The sequence below is a fragment of the Colias eurytheme genome, chromosome 25, assembly GCF_061535395.1.
Source record: "Colias eurytheme isolate Ceu_HAF_F1 chromosome 25, ilColEury1 Martin Lab GWU primary, whole genome shotgun sequence".
Taxonomy (NCBI): Eukaryota; Metazoa; Arthropoda; class Insecta; order Lepidoptera; family Pieridae; genus Colias; species Colias eurytheme.
In genome coordinates, this window is record NC_143004.1 from 3552241 (window position 1) to 3573245 (window position 21005).

General features: G+C 33.0%; 3 protein-coding genes across 3 annotated transcripts in view; 2 read left to right on the forward strand and 1 right to left on the reverse strand.

The window, feature by feature from the left end:
- Nucleotides 1-6155: 6155 nt before the first annotated feature.
- LOC149897525 (BSD domain-containing protein 1-like) lies at nt 6156-12255 on the forward strand. The gene is made up of 9 exons (XM_090116241.1): nt 6156-6314; nt 7209-7305; nt 7625-7741; nt 8113-8170; nt 8303-8400; nt 9252-9457; nt 9971-10093; nt 11357-11430; nt 11825-12255. Exons 1-9 carry the CDS (start codon nt 6304-6306, stop codon nt 12157-12159), a joined length of 1119 nt encoding a protein of 372 aa, XP_089972367.1. The 5' UTR covers nt 6156-6303; the 3' UTR covers nt 12160-12255.
- A 2282-nt stretch (nt 12256-14537) lies between these two features.
- Nucleotides 14538-18578, reverse strand: LOC149897526 (uncharacterized). The gene is made up of 11 exons (XM_090116519.1): nt 18559-18578; nt 18405-18499; nt 18038-18204; nt 17822-17899; nt 17590-17731; nt 17062-17293; nt 16136-16325; nt 15814-15913; nt 15375-15503; nt 15095-15219; nt 14538-14693 (listed from the first exon to the last, which is right to left on the reverse strand). The coding sequence occupies exons 1-11, from the start codon at nt 18576-18578 to the stop codon at nt 14538-14540; spliced, it is 1434 nt and encodes a 477-aa protein (XP_089972645.1).
- An 818-nt stretch (nt 18579-19396) lies between these two features.
- VGAT (vesicular GABA transporter) overlaps nt 19397-21005 on the forward strand; it is a 48697-nt gene continuing 47088 nt past the window's right edge. The window contains exons 1-3 of the mRNA XM_090116243.1: nt 19397-20007; nt 20371-20533; nt 20860-20989. Coding sequence (XP_089972369.1) covers nt 19872-20007; nt 20371-20533; nt 20860-20989 — 429 coding nt within the window. The 5' untranslated portion in view covers nt 19397-19871. The remainder of the gene's footprint in view (nt 20008-20370; nt 20534-20859; nt 20990-21005) is intronic.

Genomic DNA, 21005 nt, shown 5'->3' on the forward strand with positions numbered 1-21005 from the left:
AAATAACAAAATTAAACAGTAATAAGGGTTTATAAATATAAATTTATAAAAAATAGAAAAAATTCGATCACGAGGCGGGACTCGAACCCGCATCCTTTCGCGCCATTCCGGGGCGGATGCCTGACCAATTCAGCCACTCGTGACCCGCCAGAGCAATCGAATTTATTCTATTCTTTCAGTTTTATGTGTCTTAGGGACACACCGCGCGCCATCTATTGGGATGATTAACAACCATCTCAATCAATAGATGGCGCGCGGTGTGTCCCTAAGACACATAAAACTGAAAGAATAGAATAAATTCGATTGCTCTGGCGGGTCACGAGTGGCTGAATTGGTCAGGCATCCGCCCCGGAATGGCGCGAAAGGATGCGGGTTCGAGTCCCGCCTCGTGATCGAATTTTTTCTATTCTTTATAAATTTATATTTATAAAGCAAAGCATTTGAATCAGGGATGTAACGGAGGTAGTTTTATCGGAACCGAAATCGGAATCGGAGTTTTCAAATTTGGTTTATCGGAATCGGAATCGAAATCGGAGGCAGGGTCAGTTTGTTTAAGGACAAATAAAACATGATTTATAGTCAATTCTTTTCATTTTTATTTTTTATTATAAAATAAAAAACAACTGTGAAGAAAAATTGGCATAATTCCAAATGAACAAAAGATAAAATTAATGAATTTAAAGTTTAATTAAAATTAAATCCAAAGTAGCGTGTTACATTTGGTGACATTACAATAAATGAACAATAGCTAAAGCAAATTAAATCAAAATGGACTCCAAAAGTAATGTACATATTGTACTTTATGAACAAAAGCTTTGATGCTTTGTAACAACTAACAAGTGAAAAAATAATTGATGATAGAGTGCACGTAGTGGGGGTCGGGGGATTCCCCGCGCGACATGTATGAACCTGTTCGGCACAGGCCGTCGCGCGCCGCCCGCTTTGTTTCGTTCGACCTCCGATTAACATCCGATACAAAAGTATCGGAACCGAAGTCTGAACCGAAAGTGTAATAATAATCGGAAGTTCCGACTTAACGGAACCGGAATCGAAGCTCCGTTACATCTCTGATTTGAATGCCTTAAAATAATAAATATCAATTTCAGTAATAAGGGTTTATAAATGTATTAGGTCGCGGGTTGCAGCGATCAAATTTTAATACGAATCATAGATGCGCACGAGTATCCACGCTTCGCCCACTTGTAGGGTGTCTATGGATACCTAAAAACATGGATAGTACCGAAATATCCTTATTCTTCGATAGAAATAAATATGACTTATGAAAATCGTTTTCTTTTTCTTATTCGACACTGTTCTTTTTAGCTTATAGATAATAGAATTAAAAAAACTCTGTCAAAGTAGGCTATTGACCTGTACGATTGATCAACGTCAATCCATACTAATATTATAAATGCGAAAGTAACTCTGTCTGTCTGTCTGTTACTCAATCACGCCTAAACTACTGAACCAATTTTCATGAAATTTGGTATGAAGATATTTTGATACCCGAGAAAGGACATAGGCTACTTTTTATCCCGGGAAAATGACGCAATCCCGGAAATCCCACGGGAACGGGAACTATGCGGGTTTTTTCTTGAAAACGCGGGCGGAAAGCTAGTTAAGTTATAAGCGATGAAGAATTATGTTTTGTAGAGATTTTTCGTGGTTCAACAGAAATAATTTTTTATATTAACATATTTTGATTCCAAAGGATTTTTATTTAAGGATTAAGCTACCGAATGAATCAATGTTATCAAACATTTGTGTGGCTTGTGTCTTTAATATTTGGGAAACCGCTTGATAATTATAATTAAACAGTTTTAAAAGATTTATTTTTGAGACTCAAGCTTGATTTTTAAAAAGTTATTATTTGCATACATTTTTTATTCATAGAGGATGGGCTTCTAAATGATGGTCACCCTCACTAACGAGGCACGATTTTCAACCAATCAATAAAACAATCGCCAAGCGCTTCAAACAATCATTCCGTCTTGCACCGAATCGATAAAACATTTGCTATTTTATTGCCATAAAAATATTATGCAATCTGCAATGCTAACAGGTACCTACTTCTTAAAAATAAAGAGTTAACTAACTATATATTTTTTTTAGATTCAATGAAATGTTTAGTTAAGCTAACTACGGACTGGCTTTAATACCTCACAAATCAAACGAACAAAAAAAATTTTCAACTCCCTGTCTAAAAAAAAATTATCCGCATAACCCAATAATTAATTAGTAATACTAAGCCCAAATAAAATAAAGCAATTTTTTACAAATTAAATACAACGATTAGAATATTTCCCACACACATTGCGCCAAGTTTCATCCACAGATTGCATATGAAAATCACAAAACATTCCAGTTAACTTCATAGCATTAGACACACTAGCAATGCACCTATCTACCTACACTCTACACGTTCACGCATAGTGTCAAATACAAGGTGAGTATTGAGAAGGTGTATGGCTTGTAGATGAACCAACTCAAAGCACTTTTGAGGCGTGGTGACTCACGACCATGACGCTCTGATTGAGAGATGAGCCCGTGTCGATCACGCTACGTTATTATTAAAGGTTATAAGGATTATCCGTTGCTTATACAGGATGTTAGATATTTATGAGTTCATTTTGCGCAATTTAAAAACGACTTTCATCGTTATAAAATACGAATTTTCACTAATTAAAGAGAGCTCATAAATCCTAAATTCTAGAATTCCCTAAAAATTTAAAGCGGGTAGACTACGGTCTTTTTTTTCCAATTATTATTATTATAGCAATTAGCAAATATTTTAATTCTTTACGAATTCAAACCACAAGATCTTTTAATAAAAACGTTATCCTAACCGTTCAATAACAACCTCAAAACATTTAATTTTTGGTAACATTATCTGTATATAGTAATGTTAGCGTTAGCTACTATAAAGTATTCTGTGGTTATGTCAAAACAATTTTGAAGCACTCTATATATCCTTGGGCCGTTAAGATATGTTTCGCAAGCATTTATTAATAACATGAAGAAAGCTGAGCCGAATCTGATCGAAAACTAACAGTGGGAGTGCTCGGATGCAAGTACGGTGACGCACATAAGTTGTCGTGTATTTAAATATTATTATTTATGCATAAATAAATATTTCAGGACCACACACGGCACGATCTGATCCCATACTAAGCTATCGCTTGTGTTATGGAAACCAGATGGCTGATAAACATACATATATTATCATTTTAAATAAATACTTATATAGATAATTCACACCCAGACACAGAGCAAACATCTATGTTCATCACACATATAGGTATTTGACTTGACGACGTGGTTGGCGCAGTGGTAAATTAACTGCCTACTGAGCCGACGGTCCCGGGTTCGATCCCCGGTCAGGGCAAATATTTGTGTGATGAACTCAATTATTTGTTCTTGGGTCTGGGTGTTATTATCTATATATGTATTTATTAAATATGTATTATATTTATCGTCGCCTAGTACCCACAACACAAGCCTGAGCTTACTGTGGGACTAGGTCGATTTGTGTAATAATGTCCTATAATATTTATTATTTATTTATTTATTATTTATTTGCCCTGGGTGGGAATCGAACCGACGACCTCGGACCTCTGGCTTGGAAGGCAGAGCCACTACCAAGCTAATCGGTCAGTCAATATGAGAGAATAATAGAACTAAATGTGCCCTACAGATTAGATAGGTACAATTGCTTTATCTGTACCGCGAAAGGCTTTTAATTCTATAATCTATTCGGTATATATGGTATATCCACGTAAATAATTTGCTAATTACAAACGCAAATCTGAAAATTTATAAGTAGTACGTTTTTTTACAAATTATCTTACTTTTCCACAACTTTAAATAAATTTTGAGTTTCTTATGTTATCACGCTTACATAATACAAAATATTTATATGAAATAAATTAATAAAACAAACTCACCAATTACAATAAGTTTAAGATTTTTATGTAGGTACATGCCTTACATACTTCTGTCTATCTCTTCAGGATAAACTCAAAAACAATAGCACCGATTTTAATTCTGTTTTCTCTGTTTCCGGCTTCCGCAGAAGGTTTTTGTATAGGTATTTTTATTTGATAATTTTTATACAACGTGCGTCTCGCTCGTAAAGTTAGAATTAAATGAGACAAAATCTTTAATAAGCTAAATACAGGTTCACACAAACACACTCATAAAATATGATTGTAACGTCTAAATGTATTTGGCCTTAGGATAAATTATGTAACTACCCTACGTCAATTAAATATTGATTCACCAAACCAGATGGTGTTTACAAAATGAACATTATATTATGTTTAAACGAATGTATTGTTAATTATTAAAAAAATAATTCTAATTATTAAAAAAATTCGGAAGGCCAACATTTAAATACAAAAGAATCATCAGAATCTGTCTACACAAACAAAACACTTGAGGCACAAACTTTCCTTTTATTTGTCAGTTGAAAACATGCAAAGCAAGCTAATTATTTTCACTTAACAAATTTTCGATCTAATTCTAAAATCATAAATAATAATATCTAATATTTCGCACACTGTGTGCCCTAGGGTACCAATAAACAAACATTGCTCTCCTATATCATAACGCAGACATCTTTCAAGCAGAAATAAAAATTAAGTGCTCAGTACTTATTGAATATTGTATCGTAGCATGCTAATTGTTAGTTTGAATAATTGTTTTAATAATTCATTTTAATAATTATTGGTTAGGATTATTAAGACATGTTTTAAATGTTACCTAATTTCAGGATTGTGTACCTATGAATATAAAATTACATTTATAAATTGTATTTCTGTCATTTTAATTTATTTCGAAGAAACTTCTAAAAAACTTAATCTCGACTATTATTTTTTAATTACTAAAATTATGTTCATAAACGTAATGAACTCATAACCTACTTAATTTGGAAAATAATTAAGCATTCGATTTTTTTTTTTTTAATTGACTCCGGCATTCCTGTGTATATGTGTATAAGTTAATCTTTCCTTGTACTTGTGTTAAACTAGTAGCTATAAGGTTTTAACCTTGTTTTTATGTGTCCTATCACCAAGGTATTAAATATAAATAAGTTTAACTTTTAAGCATACATATTATTATGTATTTTGAAATAACAATGAATTTAAAAAAATTGCGAGCACGCACTCACGATTTGCATGCATCAAATTTTGTCTCCAGATGACCTTAGTCAAGTGGCATACGAATATATTTTATTCTACACCTCCGAAGGTCATGTATGAAAAAATAACTAATTAGCTATTATAAAGTAATTGCTTTACAGTTTATACTTTATACCATTTGCATTAGCCAGAAAAAACATCGCATCGTCACCGTGCATTAAAGTGTCCTTAGAAAAGAGCTCGAGGTTAAATTGTAAAAGTGCCGAAAGTTCTATTTTGTGGTGAATTGAATACATAAAAATATTTCATGTTCATGAATCATGATTTATATTTTATACCCAATAGCGACTCAAGCGCCATTGTGGGAGTTTTTTGAACTGTTTAGATTTACATAAACCAAAAGCTCAGTGATGGGATAAAGCATTTAGTATTGAATCAATTAATTCTTAGCTTGCTAAAAAATCGTATTTGTTGTTAGCAAATTTTAACTCACCTTAATAAGTTGTATTATTCTTTTATTATTATATTTATATTTGAATGTGGGCGAATGAATAATTAATAACCGACCGACAGGCAATAGTAGAGTTAAGAGTATCGACTGCGTAGACACGAGCATATTTTTTAACATATTTGCTGGATACGTATTTAAACTATTATAAAAAAAATAGTATAAATTCACATTAATTAATACATAAATAATTACATTTCAAATTCTAACTAAAGTTCTAACTGTAGACCGTGCCTAAAATTCAAATTCAAACGATCAAAATACGTGAACCACTTATCGCCAATGTTGCTAGTTGTAATTAATAACGCGTCCACAATATTTAGATATATACCTAATATAATTACATATTAACCAATGAATTAACTGGGCTTTTATGACCTCAGTACATATTTAAAACTAAATAAGAAATAACAGTGCTCATAAAGTTATATTAACACTTAAATAAACATTATCTGTTTCACGACCTTTTCATCGAATATTTTACGTTATCTGTAGTTGATAAAGAAAAATAGAACCTTCTGTCAACGCAAACAAAACTATGTCAAAAATATTTCTAAATTCTCTGTAACAACAAAAACAAATCCGTCTGATAAATTATTATACTAAAATCCATGTTCTCTAATTATTTTTCCATTCATTGAAAAAGTTGGCGAGATGGCTGAAAAGTAAGTACAAGTTCTGCCTTTGTTTATCAACACGCTTCTAAAAATATTACATAAATAAATAATCTCTTTTCAATTAATGCGAATCGAATCTTTATCACGTTGTAATACAAATGCGTGTTTTGATGGATTTGAGGTCATTTCTAACAATCACATTGCTTCAAATTCGTGTTATGAAGTCAATATATTAGCAATGCTGAATCTACTTGAACCAGTCTTTATTGGATAAATTAGCCTACCTATGCACTTGTTCCATTTAAGACTTTGATATTGAATTGAATTAAGTACTTTGCTCCTAAATTAGTAACTAGATGCACTATATGTTTATTTTCTTTCTAAAAACACAAATAATCTGACAGGAATGTACCATGCAAACTGGTTTCATTTTCTAATATTTGCAATATTCAATATGTAAATAATATGTATTCAATGAAATAGATCTAGTATGTTTATTTGAGATGAATCAACAAAGACTTGAATCTTTTAAAGGTCAAATAGAATGCTTATTGTCTAATTAATGTATAATAATACTTTAAAATTCATGATGCAATGAATAAAAAAACAATAAAGATCTTCAAACAAGTCTAGAGTTAAACATTCAAAACATTCTTAAAAGATTCTATTTCTAATTCATTAGAATTACTTTGAATTATTTTGAAATACAAATTTGCATCATTAGATGCAAATTTGTATTCCAAATTATATATTGGAATAGAAGAAGTAGGTAAGTATATAGTTTTTATAATAAAAGCAGCTATTGTGACAAAATAATGAAATTGTTGGCAGCAGGATAACTACCCATTTTATAAAAACAGGTTTAAAATCCTCACATTGAACAAATAATGAACACACAGAGTTATTTATAGAATAATAAACTAAATTTATCATCATAATTAGGAGTGATCAAAGTCCTACTGATGCTGTCACTACTCCGAAAGAAGAAAAGTCCTCTGGGAATTGGTGGGACTCCTGGCTGACATCAGCTAAGAGCAAGGTAGCTATAATTATCTAAAGTACATATTGTGAGACTTTGTATCAAGTAAAGAAGTACAATAGGCTACTAAGTATCTCTTTTTATTCATGTGGTTATGTTTAAGTTTAACATTAACTAAAGATGAATAGCATCACTTCAACATAAAGTATTTATGTTTCTTATAAAACTATTCTTCCTATTTACAATTACATATTTTACACTTGACAGTTGAAAGTTTATTTTTCTGGTGCATTGACACTATCATTAGCTCATAAGTGCATAAGTTATTGATTGAAACATATATTTTTGTATTCAATATGTATTTCAATTTAATTTACAGTCGGTGGAAGTATATTCAATGGTGAAGAAGGATTTGGATGAGATTGGCACAGCTGTTAAGAGCGAAGCGAGCCATGTTTTCAATTCTACATCCACTGTAATTGGAAACACTTTTAAGGTATGGTATTAGAACTATAAATTTGTGTATGTGTGTGAAATAAGGAAATTGTGTAATTATATGTGTATCTTGGTATGCTATTCTTTGAAATATGATATTATGTTGTTCTTTAAAAGAGAAATTATATTGTGTTTTATGCCTTTGGCAACAGAAAATAAAGATTTTAGGGCCCAATTTTCAATGCTTGGATAAAGCTTATCCGTCCAATAAAGTATTACACGATAATATTAAAATGTCACATAAACTGTCAAATACGGGTAATTATTAGAATATGTGTTTAAAATGGTAGTTTTATACATTATTCGACGAATAAGTTTTATCCAAGTATTGAAAAATCGGCCCTTAATGTAATAAATTGTTTTTACTTGTAGCTTGATGATGCAGAATCACCGGCTAATGCAATGAAGAAAAGTTTTAGCAGTTTCATTGGTAAGAGCTATTTTTGATATTTCTATCACAATATTGACAATTTTTTTTGTTACAATAACACTTGTCATAGTGACATTTCATTGTTATGAGTTGCCATATACATTATAAATTACATTTTTTTTTCTAATCAAGGTCAAGTGAGTACAGTTCTGAACCCTGAGCCTGATGATGAAGATGACACAGAAGTTATTCTGTCATCCGGTGACACGACAATGCTCTCCACTTACAAGGTAAATAGTAAGATATTTCTTAGGGCCGGCGCCCACTGCCGGCACGGCGTGGCATGGCAGGGCAGAGGATTTTATTACTAATGAAGTTATTTTGAATCTTATTTCAATCCGTTTAGAATTCAAGTAACTTTATTTCGATGCCACGATGCCGCGACGTATCGCAGGATGCTGCAGCATGACGCGGCACGCCGCAGGATGCGGCGGCATGACGTGTCTTGCTGTTTCATTCCAAGGAATGCCGCGGCGCGCCATTGCATCCCGCGAGGCGTATGCGTCACTTTGGGGTCGAGGAATTATGATTGCTAGCTAGTTGAAATAAGGTTGAAACTTATGCAGCATTAGTGGGGCTTTTAGCAGGATGCCACGGCATGCCACTGAATGCCGCGGGATCATGCAGCACGCCGCGGGATGCCACTGCACGCCGCGGGATGCCATTGCACGCCGCGGGATGCTCTGCCGTGCCATGCCGTGCCGTGCCGGCAGTGGGCGCCGGCCCTTAGAGTCTAAATTGTACACTTTAATTACTGTTTTGGCGTTAAAATTATAAAATTTATAATTGAATTTTATAAAAAATTATTTGGAATAAAATAATATAAAAGAAATTTCTTAATCCAGTATTATTAACTTACATGGCGAATTTTTTTATATTGTCATATTATGATCTGCTATCAGTCACAAGAGTATAAGCAGACATGTTGATTTATATGTTGCTCCTGACTTCGCCTGCGTGGCAATGAATAATAACAATTATTATGCATTTTACATAAATATAGCGCTATCAATTGGAATTTATAAACTTTGGAGTGCTTCAAATGAAAATAATTCTTATATTTTTTCCTTTATCCCTACAGAAAGAACTCGAATCCCTCCAACGGGTAGACGCCACGTACATAGTGCCAGCGGACAGCGCACAATTCGACGCTTGGAAAGCGAGCCTCGACGGTGACGTCATCTCACCGCTAGCGGCCCGCAAACGTATGCAGAGCAGTCCATTGCTGAAGACGCAGTACGACAAGCTGGTGCCGGACGCTGTGTCGCACGAGGACTTCTGGGAGAGGTGAGTGCGGTGACGTCACCGGGCTCGTGACGTCATCAACGTATGCAGAGCAGCCAACTGCTGAAGACGCAGTACGATCGAAAAACTATCGCGGTTCCTTCAAATTTCAATGATAAATGATGTTGTGATAACATTTAAATAAAGCATCCATTATATTTAATTTTAGGGCGCATTTCATTTCATTTCATGATGTTAAATACATTCTAAGATAAACATTACCATATTTTCCATGGACACAAACATAAAATCTTACGGTGTATTTATATCAAACAAGCAAATGCTCTTTCTGACCTCACTATGTCAAATTATTTTAGTGTAAACAGGCGTAGAGCATTCTTTCGTTGTTATTCGTGCGTTCGAAAAGATTCTATGCAATGTTCTAATACTGAACAACACTGAATACGAGTTTACGTTTACACTAGAAGATCACGAAAGAATGCTCTTGCTCTATTTTCGTTTGATGTATTGCACCGTAACATAGCACATTTATTTTATTTGAATTTTTTTTTTCAGATATCTCTTCCGAGTGGCTCTCTTACAAGATAGACTAGCCGCTTCATCTCGTAAACAACCGCTAGTGGAGGAACAAACGGACCCAGTGCTCGCTCACTTGCCATCCACCGAGCCTATACAGACGTAAGAATAAGTTTTTTAAAAAAATATTTGGATGATAGGCAAAAAAAAATTTTTGGGGGGATCCACATTGAGCTAAAAAAAAATTTTTTTTTTCGCTTCTTAAACCAACAAGTTGGGATAAAGAATGTATTATCTATGCCAACAAGTAAGATTTGTAGATGAGTAATAATAACAGTCAGCAAAAAAAATATTCTTCATGAATTTTTTTAGTATTTTCTTTGGAGAAAAAAATACTTCAGTTTTTTTTTTCGGAATACTTATAAGTTTAGGAATTATAAGTTAGATAAAATACATAGTCAGCAAAACAAAATCTTTGATAATAATCCTATATGGAGTATCTTCAGAGACGAATAAGGTTTGAAAAAAAAAGACGGGTTGCACTCCGGGAGTGCCGGCAGAAGTGAAAACTTGATTATTAACGTTGAGCATGTTTGATATCCATCCGTCCGCTTTTTCGATCAGGTCACGTGTCCTGACGCGAGTTTAAGATTTTATACCCATTACAGAAAAAGTGCTCAACGCCGCTAAAGAAGTTTTCACTTCAATTGTATTGCTTTATGAGATATAACGCGACTAACTTAACATCAGGTGACTCATCTGTCATTTTCCTGCTTTTAAAAAAAAAGATAAGAAATAACATATCGAAATCTCGATAAATATACTTACATTTACTAATTCAAGCTAAAAAAATATGAATTTAATGTCAACAAAACTTTTTATTCTAGTGAGGCCGGCAGCTCCAAAGGGGAATAATCGCAATTGAATCAAATTTATTATGAAATTAAATTTTGAATGATTATTATTGTTTTTTTTTTTATTATTTATTTATTATTTCTCATTCAGTCATTTAGTATTAGTTATAGTGATTTATAAATGTAAATACTAAATAATATTACAGAAATATGGATATATGTGTTTTAAATGATTTTTTGCAATGACTAGTATTAATTTTTGCTCATGATTATCAAATTGATAACTGTTCACAAACTATTATTTAAAAAAAATACGTATATTTTTTTATAATAAGACAATACCAGCATCAATGTAAAATGATTACATACACTAGAAATATAACGACGTAACTTTTAAGTCCATTTTTGTGATTACAACATTTCGGACTACAGTTTACAACTGTAAATACATTTCATAAAAACTCTTGACACCACCGATAAATACAGATTATACTTAATATAGGATATTAAGTAAAATCCATTTAAATTGGAAAATAAATCGGTGTACAGTCTATGAATGTTTCCCTTACAGAAGTCCCAAAAAAGTTCTCTCCGGAATAATAGCAGAGACGCCAGAAATCGACAACGTCGTCGCGTGGGAAGATGGTAAGTTATAATTTTGTTGTGGCTTTTTTTGCTTTAAATATGTTATGATGAGAAATAACAAGTGTCATATCCAGTATAAAATAGAAATAGAGCCTCTCCGAGATTTGCAATATACTTACTCAAAGTAATTTCTTTGAACTTCTAAGTATTACGTATGTTCCTGACGAGAAGAGAGTTGTTTAACAGAATAATTTTAAATAACAATCCGAAAAATTGATTTTAAATTTCAAATAAATATTTGTAGGTACCTTATCCTTTCATAAAAATATATATAGAAGGTTATAAATGCATGAATGCTCTTTTGCATGAATAAATAAAAGGAATGCTTGCTTAAAAAGCTTCTAGTGTAGTTTTATCTATCAAGAGAATAAAATCACATTTCTCAACTCGACAGAAGATTTCGCAGATGACCTAGAACTAACAGAAGAACAACAAACATTACTCTTAGAAGAATATGAAAAGGAAATAACGTCGAAAAAGTTAAAAACGCCCAAAGACATAACTAACAACAACGCAGACTCGCCAAAAAAGAGCATAGACAACAAAAAAATTGCCATGGACAAAAATAAAAATAAATCACCGAGAAAAACTAAATCCGACGAATGTGGCAACTTAGTTGAGGATTATTTTGGGGATAAGGAAGTTAAAGATGACGCTAGTGCAAATTCGGATGAAAGTTGGGAAAAAGAATTCGAAATTGATGAAAAAGAGACCGTTCAAAAGGCCTGACTCTGGGCCCACTTTCTTAGACCATAGATAAGAAATTAGTCTAGAAAACCATAGACTTCGAAACAGTACTGTGTATTCAAATAACAGCTTATATAAAACTGTATAAGGGACGTATAAATGCTATTTTTACATATTACATACATAATATATGGTCATAGCTTAGTCATAATGCTAATGTCACACAATACAAAATGCCGGCAAATTGGCATGACGTGGGGCTTGTTCATAAAGGTTCATAATTAAAAAAAACAGGTTATAACTAGTTATTATTTAAAATAAAATTTAGTAAAGAGAGTCATAATACCTTATTTGTGGACATTTTTACAGCCATAGATAAAAAATGTTGCGCCATGATACGTTTTGGCGCGATTTATATTCAGTACTATAGGTTATAAACGCACTTTTCTTTTACGCTTCCATTTTGAATTAAAATAATTTAGAGATAATTTTGTCGACGTTTTCTTTTGTTATTGTAATTAGGTTAAATTCTTGTTTTTATTATAAAGACTTTATTTTATATTTTATTTAAAATTTAATACTTTATATATTTATTGCCTTTAAGACTTTGAGACAAAGCTGTCTCGCTACCTCCCTTGTTGAATATTTTTTAAAATTTGATAACATTTTTGTACAATGTAAGTTTTACATTATTTCTTTTTCATTCCTCGATGAATTTTATGATTTTATATTTTTATTTACTTGTACTTTTTATTATTTGTGTATTTCCAACCAGAGACGTATGTGTTTTATATTACAATAAATGTTTATGGTATATACAAGGTGGGCTTAAACAACCGATGGATTTTAACTGATTTTTAACCTATAGACCACTATAAGTATCAAATTAGGTTATACTTGAACATTCAGTAAAACAGATATGAGACATACTATCTATGGTAGTAATTATGATAATTTTAATCCATCAGTTGTCTATGACATCCTGTATATTATTGAGTAAGCTAAATAATAAGTATTAGAATGAAACAATTGTAATTTTAATATACATACATTAAATTTTAAGTTATGCATCGTTTTAATATAGGTGGTGTTCGGCAAAAGTATTATAGTACTTTTATGGGTGTCTCTGTTTATACTGAATAAAAAAATCAGTGTAAAAGATGACAGTAGGGTGTCCATGAATATCCATAATTTAAAAACTTCAATGCTTTTTTCTTACCAAAATGTATTTTATAACACAGCCCTTAAGATAATTTAAGAATAAGAAATTTGTTTAGCTATTGTTTGTTTATTAAATACCTGTTAAACTTATAATAGTATTCGCCAAATTCATGGACACCGTGGATGTACGAAATTTTCAGCATTATATTGACAATACAAAAATATTTGGCTTCAGTGCAATATGACATTGTGTACATGTGGTGTGGAATTTAACGTACATAAAATTTGTAAAACATAACAGTTATCTAAACCTTTTAAATTACTATTTCACGAAACCATTCTGCTTAAGCATAAAATAAAAACAAATCTATTGAAACTTCATTACAAAGATATCTTACATCGCTACAATGTTTGCTTTCTTCGATGTGTAAATTAATATAATTTAAAAAATGTTGAAGAGAAGAGAGTAATGCGAAATAATGAAATTGAACCAAACATAATAATTACGATACGCCATCTTGCTCACACAAAGTTGATTCGTGTGCGATTCATAAAAAAAATTGCAAATGTTACAAAACAAGAAAAATTGCAATAAAATTGATATTTATCTTATATATAAAAATGAATCGCAAAATGTGTTGGTAAGCGCATAACTCGAGAACGGCTGAACCGATTTCGATAATTCTTTTTTTATTATATTCCTTGAAGTACGAGGATGGTTTTTATGTAGAGAAAACGTAAATATTATGTACCACGGGCGAAGCCGGGGCGGACCGCTAGTTCTGAATAAATATAATGTTTTAATCTACGTTAAATTTTACACCAACATTAAAATTTATTATAGTGCTATAAGTGTAACTCACATTTGAGTTAAAATTAGACTTCGTTATGTTTGTGTAAATTATGATTATGATATTAATAAAAGTTATTAAAAATCGTAACTGTCGTTTTATTACACTAAAGTCACACAGACACTCAAATATAATATAACCATTCCCATAACATAATACTCGGGTACCATCAGAAGGACGGTACCCGGATCTTTGGAAGGCTGCACACGGATCCAACACGCAGAGGCCCTTTCGAGAATTTTTATGTGTTGTGGGACACCAAATAACAAATATTATCAGCACGTCAACTGCACCTGAATAATTAAATTACGTATATTTAATATTTATACTGTAGATAACTAACATTTAAAACAGTAGCCTTGTTAGTTGTTATAGGGGAAATGAAACAAAATGTTCGCTTTAACAAGTTTATTTCTGACCGGGCACGTTAACACTAAGCGGCGGGTTGGCCAGGTGCGGGTAGAAGGCAGCGGGTAACGATCCGGGCGCGGGGGGCGAGTCGCCGGCCTGCGGGCGCGGGTGGTGGGGGGGCGCGCCCATCCATTGCGGGTACCAGTAGAGACCCTGTTTGTTTTGAATATTACAGTTTATCTTATGGAAATGTTTTTGCGGGAATTAAATGTAGATAGTGTTGATATTTTTTTTCTTTCTATATGAAATATAAAGCATACTACATGGTAACAATATCGCTGAATGCTTGCATCTTGCGTAGAAAATTATAATAACAGTCAAAACCGTGTCTACGGAGTGGCAACGTCGCGTCAGCCGCTCGTCATGCGTTTGCTTTGTCGTGTGGCCGTGGACGCATCACACAATTTTTGTCGTTTCTACGCAAGATGCAAGCATTTATTTTGCAATCGTCAATGGACAAAAGCGTACGCATAGCGTATTAGCCATTAGGTGGACTTCGATAGTGAAATTAACTTGACACTTCCATCCATCCTTCCGCCTTTATACAATATTACCTTATTATTATTAGCTCCAGAACAAGTGTATCTATACTCGTTGACAGTGAGGGGATCTAAGTAGCTGATTCCAGCAATCGACCCGTAGTTCGGCGGAAACATGAACCAGCAGCCGTCGAGGGAATCTGTATAATAATAATAAAAACTACGTTAAAAAAACGACTTTAAAATCGGAAAAGTAAAATATAAAAAGATTTGATATTATTAATTACTACATATTATTTAGATGTGCGATTTACTAAATAGGTTTGATTTCGGCGCCGCACATAAGTATACTTACAGGTAATATTAGCAAATTCATGACCCGGTGGTTCCGTAGAGTGTATGTTGTAGGGCTCAGTCGTTTGTTCGATGAAAGGCGGTATTGGAGTCAGACCCGTGCCCGGGTCACCGGGGATTATAAATGGACCTATTTATATAAAAATTTTAAAGAAAAGCTCTTAAAAAAAATGTTTATCCTTATTTTAGGTTTCCAACAATTGGTATAACTCGGTACACTTTCAAATGTGTGTTTTTTAGCATCGTCGATTAGTGCTTAAAGGATCTTAATCCGTCAGTCCTCGGATCACAGACACAATAGAAAATCTATTGTGTCTCGGCCCGATCGGGCCGCTCGGTGGTCAATGGGTTAAAGATGAGACACGTAACTTCGAAAGTTTTTCACGTAATAGGACACTTTGTTTCAAAAATTGTTAATATGATATTGATTGAATACATACCTCCGTAGAAATTAGTATTATTCCATTCACATACATGGTGATCACAGGCCAGAGGAGATGATTTTTCTTTCGTGTAATATGAATGTCCATTGGGTAAGAACTGGAAATAAAACGTTTTAAATTTTATCTTTAGTAATTTGAGACCATGTTGATAAAATAAAATTTGTCTCTTTTGATCAGAGCTGATCGGATACGTAGTCATAAAGTAGATGACAACTTTATAAGAAGGTCGAATTTCAACTCCGGGGTTCGAGCAAATCCAATTTATTTAGTTCATAGAATATTATAGATATAAAACACAATGTAGCAGTGAATAGCTTACCAGCATATAATCAAAATGGCGGAACCGTATGCCCTGAATGTTAAAGTCCAAAATAAAAGACCCAGAAGTGATAATGCACGATGCAGCAGTAAGCGGTGGTAGCTTATAAACCTCTGTGCCACACTTGACGATCGCCTTAGGAAGGGTGGAGACGTCACGGATGTGCTGCAGGTTCTTTTTGAAGGGGAACCTATGATATGAGTTTTGTTTATTGATCACTAAGAAACAATACCATAGTAATGCCTCCCTAGCGATTTCGGCTTAGATGACTCGTATTTCCTATCTACAGGCTACTGCCAGTGAGGAATTATGCAATTTGAATAGCTCATGGCATTTTTTCTAAGCAAGACATTCGTTACCTTTGTCAAACCTGGCCAAAGTTAACATAATACCTGTTCTAGGTTGGATTTATTTTCATTCGTTAATTTAATATTTACCCTGTATTAACAGATGTCGCATAAGTTTTTAACAGCAATGCATTTTACTTGACATCGTGGCAAATATCCAACACAATATTCTGTTAGTGTTTTGTGTAGCCTGTCGACCTATATTCCGATAAATGAAATGTTTTACTTCATTTTCATTGGTAGGTACTCTTTCAACACTACCTGTTTTTGCTTCAATATTTGCGTTCTTAAATGCGTCTTTTTTATTTACAAAGATATACTTGTGTTCATCTATGAGGTCGTATAAAAATATTGGTAGGTCATTTCATTTTCATTTTCATTACGATGTACTTGAAGTTACAATAAAATTTCAGCCATTCGTGAGATGTGACTGAATGTATTCCATCTGACCTGGTTCAGCTTTTAGTTGACTAAGTAGATTTTTATATGCATATTTTGTTCTTCATACCTACCTAAATGGCTACATGCGTTAATAATTCAATTTTCTCCTTACTAGGAAACATCACAGATTAGACCTACCTATAAATACATAACCCCACATGGCACTCCAATCCATGTATATAATTGTCCATCTGGAACACTATATTCGGGTCCTCTTCCAGGAAATATTTTGTGTCATCCATAAAATGTACGAAGCCAAGGAAATGAAAGCCACGATCCTTGCAATATGGGGAGGTTCCGCGACCCATCTCGTAGATATCGCTATAGAGTTCAGACACGAAGAGATAGACGTTCTTACCGCAATAGTACTCTGGAATATGAAATAGAAGCATTTATACAGGTAGAAGTTCAGTTTTCATTACTACTAGGTGAAGAAAAATATCAAGCTAGGAAATGAATGTAACTGAAACAGAACTATTACTTTAGAAACATTAAAATATCCTTAAAAATGCAGTGAATATTTTCGGCTTTTAATAGATGAGATTCGAGAGGCTTTCTTTTTGGTCTCTATCTTTTCTATACATATCGTATAGCTTAAATAGTATAATATTGTTCAGCTTAAATACTATAGGTCCATTAATGGTAGATAAGGTTCTTCTGTCTTACCTTGACTCAAATAAAACTCCATAGGCACAGCACCACCCGCCCCTGCGTTATAAGTTGCCACTCTTTCTGTTTTTATCGCGTTATGATTGTCATACATGGTCAACATGTTGTCTATAACATCGTCTAGAGCTATTAGCAGTATCTACAAATTAATCAGGTTTTCAGAAGTACCGTTATAAGGTTTTTAAACGAACGAAGAATTTACAACCGATATATGTATTGTACATATTACCTTTAGTTCTTTGATATGCATGTTAATAAATCTTCCTAGGTGATCGGTAGCTATGTGGACATGTTCATTTATGATATACTGAAACAACAAATGCCTTATACTACTTTTATATAAACAGAACAAATCACTTATGTATTTCAAAATTCCAACGAGTGAAAAAATAGCGTATTTAATATTTAGCATCACCTGCAATCTCTGTATTGTACTGCCCATTACCTGATCTGGAGCTCGTTTAATCTTCATCATTTCTATCTGAAAGTGCGCCAGATGGTCCAGTTTGTCTGTCGGGTCGTGGCCATATATCTCATACGCATCTATTATCATGGCCAGGGTAATGTTGTCACTGGGCTCTTGGCAGCAGGGGTGGTTGCGTATGTCATAAGCATTCTGGAAGATTATTGGTATTAGTGTGGTATGGCTATGTTTTGCGTTCTGTCTTTTATAGATGATAGCCAGAATAATAAGTTGTTTTGCAAAATAAATGAAACGTTGTATTTTACAATATGTGTTAAAATACCTACTTTTCTTTAATGGACTAAAACTAAGAATAAAGCTCTTAGAACCACGACACGTTACCTACTATGAAAATATACTTTATTCCATATCAAAGCAGAAACTATCAAGCAAGCATAATAATTATGGTACAAAATGTATATGAAAACTCGAATTAAAGTAACCCTGAATCAAAAATACTTACTATAAAAGTAAAATAACATATTAAAATAAATTCTAGCCACCTCCTGCTCAATAAAACCATATCGGAGTCAGTATTGTTGCGAAATACCTACAAAACTTAAGTTATTAAATAATTGCCAATTAAGTATATTTGATTTCTTTTCAATAGCGAAATAATAATTGCTTACAAAATAACAGCCAATAAAACTCACTTGTTCACGCAAAAAGGAACATAAAATGTTATGCAAATGTCTCAATTCCTTGGCTTATATTTGGAAGGAAATATCCTTCCAGACTGCTGCTTTCATAAACAGCGTACCATCTCATCAAAGGATGCTAAAATAGGAACATTTTCGGGCAACTATTGTTTTGAAAAATAAGCAATCTGTAACCAAAACTACTCATTTTATCCTAGATTCCGTTCGTCTTACAAATATTGTTCTCGAATCCACTACAAATAGCTACCTGCGCTTACGTAGTAAAAGTTTAGTAAACTGTGCATATGCTACTCTAAACTAACAATTGCTTGATTGACTGAATCTTAGTTGAATCGAAAGTTAATAGAATAATTATAATGAAGAATAAAGAACTCTCTTACAGGCTGCTTTTACCAGTTTATGTACCTACTACCTACATAGCCTGGCGCTATTATAGTAGCGTTTGATAGTTTTATAACGTACCTTTTTCGTATGTACATATATTTATAATTTTGTATTCGAAATTATTATTTAGGTATGAATGAACAAATATTTAAAGAATTTAAAAGCTGTGGAAGCATAATTGTGAAAAAATAAGAAAACAGTATTTTGTATAATGAAATAACTTTATTTTATTGCTACCTACTGTTATTACTAGGTTACATCTACTAACATTATTAAAGAAACATCAGCCACTTATCACTCTAACCCCACATTGCCTGACAAAGTTATACGTTTAATATCGCATGTAATATCTAACTGGTGGTATCGATCGCGTTACTGCGCACAGCATCCGCGTCGCTCTGTTACACCTACAGAGTCCCACCATCTCAACATTATACTCACAATTACCGGATAAAATGTTACAATAAACGCCTGAAAACGGTTCAAATAAAACCTAAAATGAACGCGACTCAAATGTTCTAATAGAACACAGTTTCAAATTCGAAAATCGAAGTGTTTAAAAAACAGGCCACAATGGCGATTCCAAAAATTCAAAATGTAATGTGAGTGAAAAAAACTAGTGTAACGAAGTCTTCCAATAGAATAATTAAAGTAGATGATAAATTAATTATATTTACTATATAAATCGATGTCTTCCTGTTACGTCAATTTTGGATTATATAATTATTGAAAGGTATACATAATATAGATATAAAGGGTAGAAAAACTTCAAGATGAATCTAGGGCGTTTTAAGTTACCGCCTATCAAGAATGTGCTGGATGTAGCTATGCAGACAGTAAGACAGCAGGTACCAGACAAACCTGGAACTTCACCGCGCCCACCACAAAATGTCCGATTTGCTAATGCAGGTAAGAAAAAAAACTATAATCTTATTTCTTAACCAATTTCTTTTAAATAAAAAGTAGTAAGTAGTTCGTAATAATAGAAATCTAAACCTATGCATGGAGACCATGTTGGGTCATGAAATTTTCAAATGAAAAGAATAATAGTCACCTTTGGTATTTCAATAAAAAGAAAAGATAATTAACATAATCAATTAATTGATAGGACAACTAAACGAAGTAGTTACTAACTATCGTCAAAGTCATAGGCATACTGTCTAATAAGTAAAAAAATATGACTAAAAACGAAGACGTGTTTTTTTTGACGTGTAACATTTTTAAAATGATAAAATGATAACAACAGAATAAAACTTGAGCATTATTTAACAGATATGGGCGAAAGCTGTGAGCTATCCACCATGAATGAAACGACATCCCCATCGTACCAATCGACGAATCCTACGAACCCATTTCTGAGTGGTCAACTCCAGGCTGAAGATTCCTTTACCAGCTACCAAAATACGTACCCACAGCAAGATGGAGCGGCTCCAAGGTACTAGTTATTTAATAATTAGGTTTAAAAAAATAATGATTTTGTTATTTCTTTACTTACAATAAACTAGATATAAAAAGTCTAGTCTGATTTAACTGAATGGAAATAAAAATAGTGTTTCATTTGTGTTGAAGATCCAAGATTCCAATAAGTTGGATAGTGTCTGAGTGAAAATCTTAACAACGGTTAAATATAATAAGTTATCCATTAAAATCAATACGAATAGTTGTGATTAATTTCTTTGTCTTATATTATTTTTCTTCTGCAAATAGTTTTAATTCAAGACGAAACTGGTAAGGTTAAGTACAAAGTAATTTTTTTTACAGAACTCAAAGCATGCAGAGCGTTGATTTCTATGCCTCATCAGAAGAAGGTGGATTTGAAGAAGGTGGTGGTAATCCAGGCCACAAAATCAATGAATTTCAAGCTGCTTGGAACGTTACTAATGCTATTCAGGTAAGTCAAGAAATAA

Excerpts from the sequence above, each read along its gene's own strand:
- LOC149897525 (XM_090116241.1), top strand. Across the intron at positions 8,171-8,302 it reads AAGTTTTAGCAGTTTCATTG|GTCAAGTGAGTACAGTTCTG; the intron begins GTAAGAGCTATT and ends TTTCTAATCAAG. Across the intron at positions 11,431-11,824 it reads CGTCGTCGCGTGGGAAGATG|AAGATTTCGCAGATGACCTA; the intron begins GTAAGTTATAAT and ends TCAACTCGACAG.
- LOC149897526 (XM_090116519.1), bottom strand. The coding sequence starts at position 18,578 with ATGGTTTTATTGAGCAGGAG. Across the intron at positions 17,294-17,589 it reads GGAGTTTTATTTGAGTCAAG|AGTACTATTGCGGTAAGAAC; the intron begins GTAAGACAGAAG and ends TTCATATTCCAG. Across the intron at positions 15,504-15,813 it reads TAATACTAATTTCTACGGAG|GTCCATTTATAATCCCCGGT; the intron begins GTATGTATTCAA and ends TTATATAAATAG.